Source organism: Prorops nasuta, unplaced genomic scaffold (genome assembly GCF_024137725.1).
Source record: "Prorops nasuta isolate Cenicafe-Biocafe unplaced genomic scaffold, Cenicafe_Pnas_1.2 PNAS00025, whole genome shotgun sequence".
Classification (NCBI taxonomy): Eukaryota; Metazoa; Arthropoda; class Insecta; order Hymenoptera; family Bethylidae; genus Prorops; species Prorops nasuta.
The window spans coordinates 1,422,831-1,438,855 of NW_027116822.1; the positions used below are offsets into that span (position 1 = coordinate 1,422,831).

A 16,025-nucleotide genomic window follows, 5' to 3' on the forward strand; every position below is an offset into this window, starting at 1 on the left:
CTCTTGGGCTGGAGTGGGTTGAGTTGAACGTTTGGACGGTTCATTGGTTCCTGAACTGCACCGGTGCCGACTGCCAGCTAGCCGACTTCACGTTCACGTATTCTTCTCTCTAATTATACCGTTACGTGCAATCGCTCGTGCGTCAATTAGCAGCTCCTTTCTTTCGGTCCCTACGTACTTTTTCCCGCCTGAGCCCCCTCCCTACTCATCTTTCTTCCCCTCCTTCCTTGCCTCCCATCATTCACCACTCACCAGTAATAAGCCCGATATTTCACGGACACGACTGATAAACCGGTGATTTGACAGATAAAAAGCCTATTATATCAATAGAATGCTATATTGACGTATTCTTTCCAATTCAAATAATAAAAAGTTTTATATACAAGAAATAATTCTCACGTATTCGTGAGATATCAACATTATGATTCGCTAACCTCTAATGATAATCATCGCTATCCCTAAGTATGACGATGAATATTTATTTATGTAAGCAATTCGAGATATACCCCAAGTCATTTATCTCATCGAATGTAAAAGATATCAATTTTTCAGTTCGACCTTTTCGAGACTACTTTTTATCTGCATCAAGAAAGATCCTTTGTGATTTGTTTACATCTCTTATAATTGGGAAGGTAAACGTAGTTTACGTCCATGTTCTAGAACGATTATATATGACGATAATTATTGCTAAGAAATTAAGAATCTCGATGCAAATTTTTTACAGATATTGTTTTCACTCGTGAAGTAACTGTGTTGTAACAACCATAGTAAATAGAAGGTGATAACAGCTATGTTTAAAAATAATAATGTGAACAATTGATATGGCTTCCAGTATAAAACGTATCTTTTATGTTGTGAGAAGAATGTTAGGTGATGACAGAAAAGAATGATGATCGCTTAAAATTTGAATGAGACGAGAACCAGTGCAGGTCTGCACACCGTAATAAAACGCTGCTGGGCTGTTAAGTGAGAAAAGGGAAACAGCTCAAATAGCATCCCCCGCAATTATTCTTCCGCACTGGTAGTACAGGTTTTTCCATGTTGGGGCTTATGTTAGCCTTAAAGAGGATATGGTAATGATTTAGTGTGAGCAACGACACGTAAGACTTTAATTACGTTCAAGAAGGAAAAGAAAGAGTGCTCATCACGCGGAAGAAATCTTTTATGCCTAATCTACCTATTTTGCCTCTTTCTTTACCGTTTCACCTTTATTTCATCCTCATCTCCTAATAATCCTATTCTCCGTTATCGTATCCTATCTCTTCCACCCATCCACTGCTGAAGCTAATGCCTGAAGGAAATGCACGCCCCTCTTTCCTAACCTTTTTTCTCGCGATTTATAACCAACTAATTCACTGAAAAAGCCGATCATTTTAAGAAAAGCAGTTTTCGACCCTTTTCAATTCCGCTTACTAAATTTTCCATTCATTATTTCCTCCAATGCATACATAGTGTCAGAAATCTTCATAAAACTTTTTAGGACTTAATTTAAAAAGTTAGAACGTTTTAGAATCGTTTTGACACATTTATTCTATATGAGGATTATAAATAGTTGAACATCATTACTTATTGTTAAATTGTATTATGTATATATATGTAAAGTTAAACCTAAAATTAATCATTCATAACACAAAAATGAATAAATATTTCTGTAGTTAGTTTTGGTTTGTACAATGCTTACTCCGGTTACAAAATTGGTCGTATTTATGTTATCGGGACAATTATATTATGAGTATATTTGTTGCAATTCTATTTTAAACTTAATTGTAATAAATATATGCTCGTTAAATAAAAAAATCGATTATTGGAATATATATTTATTACAAGAGATTTATTATCGTTACGTCTGACGATAAATTTTCAGAATAACTTTATGTATATTTACATAGAATATATAAGTTGCAAATAGTGTATCATTTTTCAAACAAAGTTTTGTAATTCATTGAATTGGAGACAGAGGGAGGGAGCAGTAGTGTTGAGAAAAATCAGTGATCCAGAATGGGTAGACTGAAAGGATTTTCTGCAGTATCGGTTTCCTGTGCAATTTGTATTATGCCGAGTCGACAATGGCCCTGGTGAGAGTTGTGAGGGACTGAGGGCCATTCAGTGATTCAGCAAAGCTGCCTCCCTCCCCATCCCCATCCATATCATCGTAGAAAAAATGCAGTACAAGCTGAGCTCCTACATGGGACCCTTTCAAGTTGCATTTTTCATTCGTAGTTCACAGTTGGCCTTCTAATAATTAGCACTACCACATGCATAATGTTAGCCCCCTTTTCATCACTTTTTACTACTCGTATAATATAATATCACCATATCTACATCAGCTATAATTCTAATTATCTTTGCTCCCTCTTTACCCTTTTCTTTACCAAAACAATCATTCCTGCACCATAAATATTAGGTAACAAAAGTTTATAAAATATTTTAAGAATATTTGTAGAATATATACAATTATAGTAATTTTAATTATGTGCTCTGTGCCATATATTTTTTAACCTTCTATCATAAATATTAAAAAATAGAATGTTTACAAATAAAAATTTACTATATTTTGATCTGTTTATGTTGTGTTGACACATTTAGATATAGGATTAGTTTATGTTACGCAGTTTAATAGATAAATTTCTAAGAGGTTTAACGAAGATTGTTAGAGCCAATACTAAATATGGGCAGGATCGATACGTCAATTGGCGTTGTTTGAAGTGGACGATGATGAATTTAATTATTGCAACATCAAGTATAGACGTATATAATTGGCTCCTTAGATTAAATAAACAATGACGAGAGGACAACCAGTTGATTCAGCTTTCAATACATGAGACATCTTTTTTTTACAAAACAGATTATGATAAGCAGCTATCTATATAGGCTTCAGATTTCTTATATATATATAGTATCATTTTACCTTTACCACTACATACGAAATTCGATGAAAGCTTTAATATTTAGAGGTTCTTGTTATACCAACAGCAGTTTTCCTTTCTTCACTTAATTATAGAAACATTGTTTTCTCTTTGTTTTTATTTTGCATTTTTTAACACTTAACTCACATTATACAAAAATGTCTGCAACTTAACTTTAAAAGAAAGGAAAAATTAGTAATCATAAAGAGTTGTAACATGGAATTAATGAGAAAAGCACACGGTGAAAACTGTAAATGCATATTTGCCCCTGCTCTTGTTCCATTCAACATTTACAAATTACATGTCGGACACGTTACGAGACCAGAAACAGTTTCAAATGTTGAGGCTCTTTTTCTTACTCTCTTTCTCAATAGTAAATTGTTGATCCATTCCTGCATTAAATTTTATATTGAATAATTAAAAAATATTGCCTTTTCAGTAGAAAAAGAATAGATACTGCAACTAGTATGAGATAAAAAAAGAAACTGGTCTGTGAAAATGTAATTAAAAATATAGATATTTTATTAGAGAAATCGGCCGGGCATACAATGATTAACCATTAATATCCCCATATATAAAGTATAGTACTATAGGGAATGTGTGTATGTGAATGGGGGGACAGTACAAAATATAATTGTAACACAACATATATATATTACACAAGTCTCATGATATGGGAAGTGTACTGATTGTACGAATTAACAAGTTTTGCAATGTCATTAACAACGGCACGTTAAAAAAGAAACAGTCATTCAAAGGATGATGCTTTATAATTCGACATAACTTAGCTACATAGAAAATGTACAATGAGTGACTTTATAATTATAATATCCTACATTATACGACTCGTCGAACCTCAAAAAATCGTTTCAGGTAGAAGATTTGTCCTATTGTCATACAGACTAAAATCATGGCTTCAAAGAAAGACCACATTACAACTCTGGAATTTGTGCTTTCATTGATCGCTCTATGATTTCTATCTCGAACCTAATGAAATATTTTAATTATTGTAACTGTGCTGTTTACATGAACAAGTCTCAATGAAGTTATACATACCTGCATGTATTCTTGCTCATTTTTTACACTTGTTAAACCTAAACTTAATTCTTTAATCATGTCATCTAATTTTTCATGATTAGTTTCTCCTTCTTTACCATCTCCAGTTCCACCAGTTTCATCAGTTTTCGGAGCTTTACCAAGGTCCATAAAATCAAATTTGACTACTTTTGGCGTCATTGAACTCTTTTGATTGCTGAAGCAATACGTGTAAGCTCCAGCAGTATGTGCAGCAAAAATGTATTTGCCACTACTCTCCTGCTCCCCTTGATAAATTGTTTTACCATCCGGACCTACTAACTTTACATCTATGTCCAAGAAGCCTCCCTCTGCTATTTCAAATGTGAGACCTGAAATTTCCCATTGAATTTGTTTAAAAAATGCTTATCTGTCATGACTATGAGAAATAGTCCTTTGAGTGTTAAAATTGTTTGATTTGTGTTAAAAATATACTGATTTTTCTGTAATTATTAGAATGAAATACGTTTCCAAGAATAAGATGAGAGATTTTTGGAGTAATTTTTAAAGCGAAACTAACCCATTTTTGTGCCGAATTCAACTCTTTCGAAAAAGCATTCTTCGGCGTGAGCGTCCACCGTAATAAAATAAGCTTTTATATGTGTACTTGAAATGATTAACATTAAAGAAGGAAAGAGCCACCTCATTTTGACAATTTATACTTTATCATAAGAACAACATATGCCTTATTCTTCTTTTGCTGCAGGGACGGCGATTATCTTCTCTACCTGCTGCTTCTGCTTTTTCTTGATCTGCCACTTTTCGTTCTTAGACGTAGCAGATTTCGTGTTGGATCCACTTGCTGAATTTATTAGAGGACCAATGAGGATGCAGCCTGCGTTGTGCGATAGTTAGCGCCACGTATACATACAATCAAAGCGAAAGAGTAAAAACCGTGAAAACACTACGGTTTTCTTAGTTCTTTTTCCTCCTAAAACTATGCCAGTAGATATAGCCTGAAAAACTTAAAACTTTTCATATAAAATGTACTGTAAATGTATTTTCATTGGTTCTCATAAATCCAGAAAGTCGATCCAGGTGATGCAGCTGTACACTATACATACACGGATCCAGCTCCGTGTGATTTCAGCTTAACTATTTTTAGGAAAATTTTCTTTACGAACAAACTGACATTTCTAGTGCTCCTAATTTTTGAACATACCGACTGGTCTCCTTTCAAGTTGTGTTGCTTCTTTCTCTGTTTTATTTACCTATTTGTTTCGTCTTTCTTCGCAGTCTTTCGTCTGCTACAGTTGCATAAGCATGATAACATATTTATAAAAATTTTCTGTATTAAATACAAAAAAAAAGGTTACACAGAGATGATGTTGAAATCATAGACTTTATGTATCAAAATTATTACTACCTGAGATTCTATAAAATTAAGTAAAAATGATTACAATTTCAAACCTCTTTATTTGTCAAAAAATTCGCTTATCGACAAGGATATTGCCATATTTACGATACTACTCCAAAAATTTAAATGAAACACAGATGTAAGGAAATAATACATCAGTATTAAACTTATTTTTTAATGATGAATCTTTTCTAAATTAGAGCAGGATCTGTAAAACTGTCATATGCATCTTATGAATCCATGCACTGGGCAGATCAGGCTGGGAAGGAACCAATTATAATTATGCATGGACTATTTGGCTCTAAAAATAATTGGAACTCTTTAGCAAAAGCCATTCAACAAAAAACTGATCGTAAGGTAACATTGATTAAAAATAATACTGTATGTTACTATAAAAATTATTTAAAAATTGAAATTATTACATGTGATATACAAATATAGGTAATAACAATTGATGCAAGAAATCATGGAGATTCCCCTCATTCTTCTGAGCATACTTATCAACATATGGCATTAGATATAGTTCAACTTGTGTTAGATCTAAACTTTAAGAAAACTATACTGGTTGGCCATAGCATGGGGGGCTCCACTATGATGTATGTAGCTTTAAATTTTCCAGACATGGTAAAGAAATTAATAGTAGTAGATATGTCCCCAGTAAGGGCTAGCCCCAATTTACATGAAATGAGTAAGATATTTGGAGCAATGAGATCTGTTACCATAAATGGTATAGTACCATTATCAAAAGCAAGAAAAGTGGCTGATGAGCAACTTTCTGCAACTATTCAGCCACTGGCTTTACGCCAGGTAATTAGTATAAATTATAATTATCTTATTGAAAATATGAAATATTTTTCTACTAATCATTAAAATTTTTATCTAGTTTTTAATAACAAACATAGTTGAAGAAGGACCAGGACAATATAAATGGAGAATAAATATACCAGCACTGGAAAAAAGCTTTTCAACTCAAATTGCTGTGTTCCCAAATGTAGGAGAAAAAAAATATTTAGGGCCTACATTGTTTATAGGTGGTTCAAAAAGTGATTTTATAAGGACTACTGATCATGAGGCTATAAAAAATTTATTTCCATCAGCACAGTTTACCTACATTCAAGATGCCCATCACTGGGTTCATGCGGACAAGCCTGCAGAATTTTTAGATACTCTTATAAATTTTACCAATAGTAAGAATTCATGATTTTTGTAAATATATATACATTTATTTCTTATGAAATTTAAAATAATACAGAGAGAAATTTGTTGACACATATTGAGAAAAAGTGAGAGGAATAGAAAACTTTGTTAGCATTGTGCCCATCTGTCTGTTTGAAAATTCAACCTGACATTGACATTGAGTGAGTCATACACATAATAATATTTAATATATAATGCACTTATAAAATCACATAGGCTTTGATACTTTTTATAAACAAAGAATTTTCTAAATACAATTTTAGTGCCAGTAAAGGTCATCTATGACTACTTAAAATCTATTATGGACCAGATGACAATAGAGATTATTGCACTTGATTATTTCTCCAAAAGCAACAAGCTCAACACGAGTACCTGGAGATAACTTTTCACATTGATTACAAAACTGGGTGGAATGCATATATTAATATACAAATCGCTTATAATTATAGGCAAAAAAGTGCTAAATGAAACTTAGTTAATAAATTAAATAGTTGATAAAACTTTGTGAGTATAAAAAAAGCAGAAGAGAAATGAAATTGTTGAAGTGTGTGATTTACTTTGTTACCACAGTTATCTTTTGCAGTGTTTGAAGCTGAACAGTCATTCTACACTTTCCATCGACTCTCGGCGTATCATTTGCTAAAATATATTACGCGTGTTGCCTCCATTGTATGCATAATCCGCTTTGTTATGCATAATCAGCTGATTATCCACAAAGTAAAAAGAATCCGAACGAGTTTCAAATGGATTCGCTATCATCTCTGAAACTGAATGATAGTTCGTTTCTTTTTATTAATCAAAAGAATTTCTACTAAAAATTATATAAGGATTAAACAAATTTAAGATTTTCACTTGCTTAAATCTTGAGGTAGCGTAGGGAACTCGTAGATATGTTCACAAGTATTCTTACTGTTTGGTATGCAAAATCCAAATTGAAAGTCAAAAGTTTTTAATAATTTATCACGAAAAAAATGTCGCTCAATCATTCTAAAATTATTGACTGGTCTGGCACCAACTAGAAACTCTACAGTTGCACCAACAGTTTTTAATTTAAGAAACTGAGGAGTAAATTGATATCGAACAAAGCGGCCTGTATTTGTATCCTCACATTCTGATTCATCATAGTCTGCATCTGCATCTTGTTTATTATCACATTCTAACAAATATCATTTACATGTTAATACATCAAAAAATTTATTTTTGCCATTAATGTTTTACCCATTATTGTTCTCAACATATACTTAAGGAATTAGTTAGGAGTAGCAGGCTGAAAACATATTAAGTTTCAATATTTTTGCTCAGCAGTTTTATTCTATAATTATAAATGATTTTTATAACTATAAATTTTTTGTAATAAAGAATAATTTTTGTTTTGGTTGTTTATTGCAGGAAATGCTAAAGTCAAGTTTTTAAAAAATCTGGTGGATAAATTATCTCAGTCCTTGTAAGTGTAAATTGGGAAAAGCAAGCGGCACCTTAAAGTAAACATTACAATGGGGCAACTCACTACAATTAGTCAGAAATCCTGAAACCCTCCAGAAAAAAATAAAATGGAAAGATAGTTTTATTAGCTTATCTTATGTCATAAATTTTTCTTAAATTATAGATCTACTTTAAAATGCTATTCCACTTTTATGTTTTAGACTTATCAAAACTAACATAACTTAAGCTTACGGTACACTATGCTGAATTTCGTGCTAGAATGCTTGCTAGAATTGTGAAGACCAATGATGATTCAGTTGTGAATTAAATATAATAATCTCATTGGTCTTCACAAATCTAGCAAGCATTCTAGTACGAAATCCAGCATAGTGTGCCATAGGCTTTATTTCAGAATTTTTTGGAAAACTGAACTTAAGTGCTTCCTATAAAGGATGCCTAAAACAAGTTTTTAATTTTCTTGTTGTTAAAGAATTTACCACTATATAAATATATTTTAAAAAACTTTATAATTATATATATATAACAAATCAGCTGAGAACAAATTTATTGAAATTAAATGTTATTTGAGTCTTCTGTTCCTAATTAGTAACTTAAAATAATACATATAATTTATCTCAAACTACCTGGAGCTGGTGGCTTGGTTATTTCAAATAGCACAGACCCAGTTTCAAGATCACGTATTTGAAATCTAGTGAAATCTATGTCGTATACATTAGCATCTGGAGAACACAGATATTCTGAAAAAATATAGGTAGAATAGATATTGTAGTTAAAGATCTTTCTTACTGGAAATAACAAGATGCAAAGTGTATAATTAACACTGACTATCTGTTATAGTAGGTAAGTGTAGCACCATTTCTGGAGTCACAGATATCTCCTTAACATTACCATTACCAGCATTTTCTTGGTCAATATTGGGAGAGAAATTTGTAATGGGCTCATTAGACTTATTTTCACTCTCAATGCTCATTGTTAAAATTTGAATAAATCATCTAAAGGAAATGAATTTTGGATGTACTTTAACGAGTAATCAATATTTTACACTATAGACACAAAGTTAAACCCCGATTTCTGTAAAAGTAAGGTAGCCTTATAACTTTTAAAAACCTATATAAACAGTGTAAACAACTACTGTTCATTCCATGACGCTTCAAGATTCAAGTTTGACATTTCTATATACGTCATCATCTGTCAAACAGTATCGCTGCGATCGCTACTTGATAAAGAAACTAAAGAACTCGTTGGGGGTTTGTTTGGATTGGATGTTTAGAATAGTGATATGTGCGGTGCGAACTGCGACTGCGACGATGGTAATGCCCCCTACCGTACGGCCTCCCCTTCTGTCTTTCTTTTTCCCATTTCAACCAATCCAACCTATTTTCCAACCTTTTCCATCTTTTGTGATTGAGTGAACTTTGTGTGTAAGTAAGTTGTTGTGTAAGTGTGTAACTGTGTGTAACGCTTTTTTAGCTGATTGTAACGTACGCTGGATGATATATGGGTATCACTAGAAACTGTATTTTGTAATAAATTAGCTAAAATCGCTAAAAGCAGCTCTAGCCAGCAGCTATGTCGATAAATGTAACCATAACTGCAAATCCAAATAATTTTTGTCGAAAAAGAATGGTGTTAACAGATTTAGATCAAATTAAGAAAAATGAACGAGATCGTCGTAGAAGGCTACGTTTGGAGCAGGTGGGTGTTGAACCAATCAAAATAATTCATCATGTAGTAAACAAATGTGTATAACCTTTAAAATTTTGTTCAGTCAAACATAATCTTTCTTTAATGTAAACAATTATTTTACTTTCAATATGAATGCCTGCAGAAAATTATTTTTGTACTTTAGTAATATTCTATTTTTATTGCAATATTAATTCAAACTGCTTATCTATAGGTTCGACAACAATCCAAAGAAATATCAAATAGGTTACTAGAGCGTGTAAAAAATGTTGCTAAAGATGAACTCAGCAAATTGGAAAGAGATGCAATCATGGAGCTTAAGAAAACACGCAGGAAGAAAATAATGGAAGCAAGTCAAAAATACCAAGAAGATTTAGAAGAACTTGATGAGGAGGAGGATAGTTTAAAAACTCGGATGGACTTAAATTCATTGTTGGAAGAACAGAATGCAAGGAACAGAATAGTTGCTATAAAACGAGGAAAAGATGCATTAGAAAAATTTAAAGCCAGCAAAGTATCACATTTTATTTTTCAGACTGAAAATATGCTCTTAAGGTTATATATAATGAGAAGAATAATTGTTTAAATTCATTTCAGAATGAAAGTGAACAAGCATCTCGTCAGGAAAAATTACGCCAAGTGAGACATATTGAAAATTTAAGATCTTCTATGATTGCTGAGCTAGCAAAAAAATCTAGCAAGATGCCATCTGGCTCTACTCCTTTAGAAAATCAAAATAATACCAACAAAATTAAGAATAATAAACTTATCGATAGATCCCCTCTGAAATTTCAAAAGACTATTAAAGTATGATAATAAGTTATTTTAATATATAAAAAATTTCTCCTTATTTTGTCATATAAACAATAATTTTTAGGTGGTGAAATTGCCTCAAAAGGAAACATCACCTCTGAGGAAAACAGGTGAGCAGAGGAAACAAAAAGTTGAATCACCACAGCCAGGAGTTTCTGGACTTCAAGAAAAATGGCAAGACTCTGTAACAGTTTCACCTACATCACCACAGCCAGGAGTTTCTGGACTACAAGGAAACTGCCATGACTCTGCAAGAGTTTCACTCACATCACCACAGCCAGGGGTTTCGGGACTACAAGGAAATTGTCAGGACTCTGAAAGAGTTCCACCTATATTACCTAAGGACGTCTTACATGCTATAGCGTCAATGAGCGAAGATGATTCAGAATATGAGCCACGCCAGACAATGCCAGCTTTAGCTCTTTCTCCTGATAAAATAGTAAAAACCATCTTGTACAATCCAGAAGATTATACACATGATACTTCTACCACTATAAGTAAAGATTCTATTAGTGATGACTCTTATTCTTCTGACACTACTGATGAATGCTGTAGGTGCTCAAAAATAGGAGAAAAGTTACATCATATAAATCAATTCCTAAATACAAAACATTATGAGAAAAATATAGGTATTTTAAATTGTAAGGAGGTTGAAAATATAGAGAGTAGATTGAGAAAACAGCGAGATATATGTGCCCAGCGTAGAGGTAAAGATGCTATACTAAGAGAAAGAGTAAGAAAGGATTATAATGAGCTGCTGCAGAATTTAGATCGTTTAGCCAATGATGAAAGGAAATTGAAAGCTAGCCAAATTCATCATTGTATGGTAAATTTATTTATTTTTACTATCGTCTTATGACCTTTTAAGATATATAAAATATGTGTTGTTTTTTTTTTCTGATAGGATAACGTTCATTTACGACCAAACAGAAGACAGGTTCTTCAAGAACAACAGCAAATGAAATTAGATCGTGTTGTAAAATCAGCATTACGTACAAGCTGCGAAAAACCTTGTACTATTCCAGCAAAAACAATTACTTTACCTCTGAGAGAGAAAAAGGAAGATCCCATATCTGATTCCATGTGGGAACAACCTCCTTTTATTAACGGTCAACTGGATTCTGATAATATTAACGAAAACGAGGAGTCTCAAAAGGAGCAAATTTTGAAACTACTGCAAAAAATAGAGAAAAGCAAGAAAACTCTATTAGAGGAATTTGGTGATCAACTGCCTAGTAATATTCGTAATGCTAGTTTAAAGTCACTTTTAGATCCAGAAAAAAAACCATTATCCCCAGAATTAAAAGTTATAGATATGTCAAGTACTGAAAATAAGCCAAAACCTGTGAAGAAAAGAAAATGTCCATCTATAAAGAAAGTTGAAACAGCAGTGCAAACTTTACAACATAAAGGCGTCCAAGTTGAAATACCTCAAGAAAATCGAGAGACCAATCTCCCTATAACAAATGTATCCGAGACGGAGAAAAAACAGCCTATAGAACCAATTGTAACTGTAATTAGACCTGAAGAAGAGAGCAGTAGTTCACAGACTTCAATAATTACAGGAGTCACAATAGATATCAATCAGAATAAACTTAAAGTTACTCCAAAAAAGAAAAGGAGCTCCTTAAACATATCAAAAAAAGTTTCACCAATGTGTCAGAAACAACGTTCTCTCTTAAATAGTAAGATTTCACCACATAAAAAACTATCAAAATCTATGCAAAAAGCAAAAACAACTCATTTTAAAAAGCCCATTGATTCAGTGAGTAACTCTAGTAATAAAATAGACTTTGAATTAAATAAGAGTAAGATGGGCAATAAGATAAATCCAGAGAAACAAATCAAGCAAGTTAGTATTACAGATTCAAAGACACAAACTATTTTAGAAACATCTGTTACAAGTCAAGAAAAAATGACTCAAACTAAAAGGATCACCAGAATACAAGAAACTTCGGATACATCAACTTCCTTTGCCAGTCCTCCATCAGTTAAGCCAGGAGCAATGATAGTTGAATCTGGAATAACTCCGATATTGGAAATGTTAGATTCTTCAATTAATACAGATTTAAGGCTATCCAGGAGGGATATCAGTCCAGTTTCTACCCCAGAAACTCCCTCTCCCAGAACTATGAGGATTCCTTCAAATATTCCCCATCCAGGAAGAATTAGTAAACTTTTGAAATTTGCCAGTAGCGATTCTCAATCCGATGATACTATATTATCTTCGTCCTCTCAATACGATCCGTCTCTCAATACAGATGAATCTCGAGAAATTTGCAGCTGCATCAATCCTGAGTGCAAATTGATTCACAGACAGCTAGAAAGTATCTGTAAATATGCTGAGAATAATCCGGAAATTCAGAGAAAGTATGAGGACCTTAAAAACATGTGCTCAGAGCGAATTGCTTCTTTAACCGAGCTCATTGATCAGCTCCGAAATGAACAAAATGGTAAATTTTTAAAAAGATTAATTTTTTACTCAATTATAATTGTTTTATTTATAGTTTCAGGTCTGGATTTTTCATTAGTAACCGATGAAACGAAGTTTATGGAATTGCCTGCACCAAGACCTGTTAATGAAATGCAAACTGTTCGCAAGCTTCTTGAAAACATGGAGGCTATTCACAGACAGTTGGCTGAAACTTTCATTAAATCTGAGAAAATAATTACTAATAATGCTCGAGAAAATACTGGATTTAGCAGCAGCACGATAATAAATATCGATGCTACAAAAAAATACACTGAAACTATTGAAGAAGACACGGAAAATTATCCTAATGAAGTAATAAAATCCAGAAAACCTCAAATAATTAGTGATGAAAGAGTCAATATAAAATTGGATATACAAAGGCCCCAAGCTATTCCACCCAATAAAAATTCTTGGTCATCATCTAAACGTCCTGGACAAGATCAAAAAGAGATAGAAAAAATTTCCAATGAAATTCTGGAGCAAAGTAAAGGTTTAAACGAGTCTCTAGATTCTTTAATCCTTTCTGAATCTTCGAAAGATTCTAATCATGCTTTCAGAAAATATCAGGGATCATCAGTGAATGGCTTGCTGTACAACAACATATCTGCAACAAGAAAAGTTAATTTACTTGAAGAGAACAATTTAGAAGTAATATCTGTTTTTACCTTTACTACACATCGAAACTAATCAAACCTTCACTTTAACAATCTTGGAATTTTTAATTTCAGAGTAATAAGGAGAATCAGAACACACGCATTCTCGTTGGAATCCCAAAAATTAATAGATCATTAAGAAACTTCGAAATTGGAAGACCTAAACCTCCTGCTACAATTTTAAGTGGGCCTTACAGGTAAATAACTTGCTAATAAAATTAATACAAATACATATTCAATGTTAAACTTTTGCTTAAAAACAATATTATACTTTAAATTGAGTTTTTCAGAAAGTTGGTGCATTTTTTCGAGATATTACAGTAATTTTAATTTTAATCTAATATCCACAATTTTATCATAATAACGACAAAGTTAAAAAACAACATAAATTTAACGTAATTTTCGAATATTAATGAAGTATAACACCGAAATGTAGACATTAACTGCCTATTTTTAAAGTATGGTAGAAAAATAATTTTTCTACAATTTTTTAAAACATTCTAATACTTAATTGTTTAATCGATTGAAGTCGACTTTTTATGTTATTAATATCCTTCTTACTACTTTTAACATTTTTGTAACAAAATTTTTTTCTAGTTTAATACGTTAGTCTACTAGAGTATCATTTTTATATGCAAGATCGTGACAAAGTTCTACGACGTTTGAATTTTTAAAAAACTATACAGTTTAGAAAAAAGTAAATAGTTAACATGACAAAAATACTTCAATAAATTTATCAGATAGTATTTCTGAATTAACTCTGGGTAGAATGTTGAAGATTGTATAATGCTCATTTGTGGAATTATGAAATAGTACTCCTTTTGATCAAACTTATTTATTAAGCATAACTACCAAGATCTAATAATTTTTTTTATTTCTCGGCATCGCTTGAAAATAAGCTTAGCATAGAACTGACAAATTTGTATGCAATTGGCCACCGTTAAATATATACGTAGATATGCTATCATTGCTAACAAGAAACTTTCTCGAGAAAATTAGCGTGGTCTTCGCTTATGTACCATTAAAATTTTTATGGATTATGCATGAAGCTGACGGAATTAAAATGGATGCTTTTTTCCTCTATGAACAACGCTATCATCCTTACGGAAGCATTGCTTAAGAATCCCATTGACGAATCCCTATTAGACTAACTACCTATAAAATTTATTGCATGGACAGAAGCTCTTTGATCAACAATTGCCCGCATGGTGGTGGTGTTCTTGTTGCCGTTCAGTTAGTTTATTACAGTCACTGTTTGTCGTTCCTCATACTATGAATGATTAATACTGGTTCATAAATAAATATATAAATATTTTATTTTAGGCCTGAAGTGATGTCACCTGTTCATGAATTATCAACCATCGTAGAGTTTGATACGCCAGATACTGCGAGTAATGTTCGGCCTTCAAAAAGTACAGAATCCGCCAAGCCTGAATCAATTTACTCTAGGTTACAAAATGCATCGCAGATTCATGACGTTAAAAGTCAACAGGAAGTTAAACCATCTATTCACGTTGCTCCATTACTCTCACAAAACAAGGTAGCAACGACTTCAGATTTACAAAATAGTAAGGAAGATATTTCAAAAATTAAGGAAGATATTATTGAAAAATCGACGAAAGGACCAAGTTTTTCTTCGCTGAATAAAGATAAAATTCCGTCCACCAGCTCGCAAAGCTTTTCTAGTCTATCTGGAATATCCGAAATCACCAGCACAACGTCTTCTGAAATGTTTAGGCCTATATCTTCACCTGAAGAAATAGAAACTGCTTTAATGAAGTTTAATCTTGGCTGGGCACTGGCGACTTTGAAAAAAACCCGAGAAGCGAGTGCTCTGAGCTCTTCATCGAATTCTGATATTACTCCTATGAACACAGCTAGAAGGATGATTTCACCAACAAAGAAGCTTCAGATTGGTTGTTTATCTGATCTCAGTGATGTATCTTTAATTCCTTTCAAAGAAGCAAGCAAATCTACCGAGCAAGCTGTTCTCTTGAGAGCTAGAACTTCAACTCCAAACATTCAGAATTCAAAATCTAACAGTAGAACATCAAATTGCACAATAAATTCATCAGCTACTCTTTATGAAGTCAGTGATAGTTTAATTGCGCATACAGAAGTATGCACAGCATACATGCATAGTAAGGATGTTTCCTTACCGATATTTTAATCATATTGATTTAAGACATGGCAAGAAAAAATGAAATAATTTTTGCTTATAATTTAAAAATAATATTTTTTATACAAAAATAATCTATGTGATCAAGACAATGACGTGTAGGCAGACTTTACTCCAGAAATAACTACAATTATTGTTTAATCATTGTACATATATGTCAATTTATTTGCATGTTTCATCAATTTTTAATCTCCCAGCAAATATATTTTTTTGACATTAACATTGTTACCGTTTTTTTTTGTTGATA

At 32.3% G+C, this 16,025-nt stretch overlaps 4 protein-coding genes across 6 annotated transcripts; 2 read left to right on the forward strand and 2 right to left on the reverse strand.

Moving 5' to 3' along the window:
• Positions 1-3,657: 3,657 nt before the first annotated feature.
• Positions 3,658-4,841, reverse strand: LOC136782006 (transmembrane emp24 domain-containing protein 2-like). Its single transcript, XM_066741102.1, has 3 exons — positions 4,501-4,841; positions 3,963-4,312; positions 3,658-3,893 (listed from the first exon to the last, which is right to left on the reverse strand). The coding sequence occupies exons 1-3, from the start codon at positions 4,625-4,627 to the stop codon at positions 3,744-3,746; spliced, it is 627 nt and encodes a 208-aa protein (XP_066597199.1). The 5' UTR covers positions 4,628-4,841; the 3' UTR covers positions 3,658-3,743.
• Positions 4,842-5,166: 325 nt separating this feature from the next.
• LOC136782068 (sn-1-specific diacylglycerol lipase ABHD11) lies at positions 5,167-6,938 on the forward strand. 2 transcript variants are annotated; one of them, XM_066741222.1, is made up of 6 exons: positions 5,167-5,476; positions 5,538-5,694; positions 5,779-6,144; positions 6,221-6,524; positions 6,590-6,695; positions 6,798-6,938. In XM_066741222.1, exons 1-5 carry the CDS (start codon positions 5,373-5,375, stop codon positions 6,622-6,624), a joined length of 966 nt encoding a protein of 321 aa, XP_066597319.1. In that variant the 5' UTR covers positions 5,167-5,372; the 3' UTR covers positions 6,625-6,695; positions 6,798-6,938. The 2 variants fall into 2 exon arrangements, with proteins under 2 accessions (XP_066597319.1, XP_066597320.1); XM_066741223.1 differs by lacking the exon at positions 6,798-6,938 and having other exon boundaries at positions 5,543-5,694.
• A 223-nt stretch (positions 6,939-7,161) lies between these two features.
• On the reverse strand, positions 7,162-9,243 carry unc-119 (unc-119 lipid binding chaperone). 2 transcript variants are annotated; one of them, XM_066741224.1, is made up of 4 exons: positions 8,803-9,239; positions 8,601-8,714; positions 7,391-7,690; positions 7,162-7,301 (listed from the first exon to the last, which is right to left on the reverse strand). In XM_066741224.1, the coding sequence occupies exons 1-4, from the start codon at positions 8,945-8,947 to the stop codon at positions 7,174-7,176; spliced, it is 687 nt and encodes a 228-aa protein (XP_066597321.1). In that variant the 5' UTR covers positions 8,948-9,239; the 3' UTR covers positions 7,162-7,173. The 2 variants fall into 2 exon arrangements, with proteins under 2 accessions (XP_066597321.1, XP_066597322.1); XM_066741225.1 differs by having other exon boundaries at positions 7,174-7,301; positions 7,387-7,690; positions 8,803-9,243.
• Positions 9,244-9,418: 175 nt separating this feature from the next.
• Positions 9,419-15,984, forward strand: LOC136782067 (uncharacterized). Its single transcript, XM_066741221.1, has 8 exons — positions 9,419-9,672; positions 9,875-10,174; positions 10,258-10,467; positions 10,538-11,299; positions 11,378-12,926; positions 12,981-13,594; positions 13,675-13,796; positions 14,923-15,984. Exons 1-8 carry the CDS (start codon positions 9,547-9,549, stop codon positions 15,767-15,769), a joined length of 4,530 nt encoding a protein of 1,509 aa, XP_066597318.1. The 5' UTR covers positions 9,419-9,546; the 3' UTR covers positions 15,770-15,984.
• Positions 15,985-16,025: the final 41 nt, after the last annotated feature.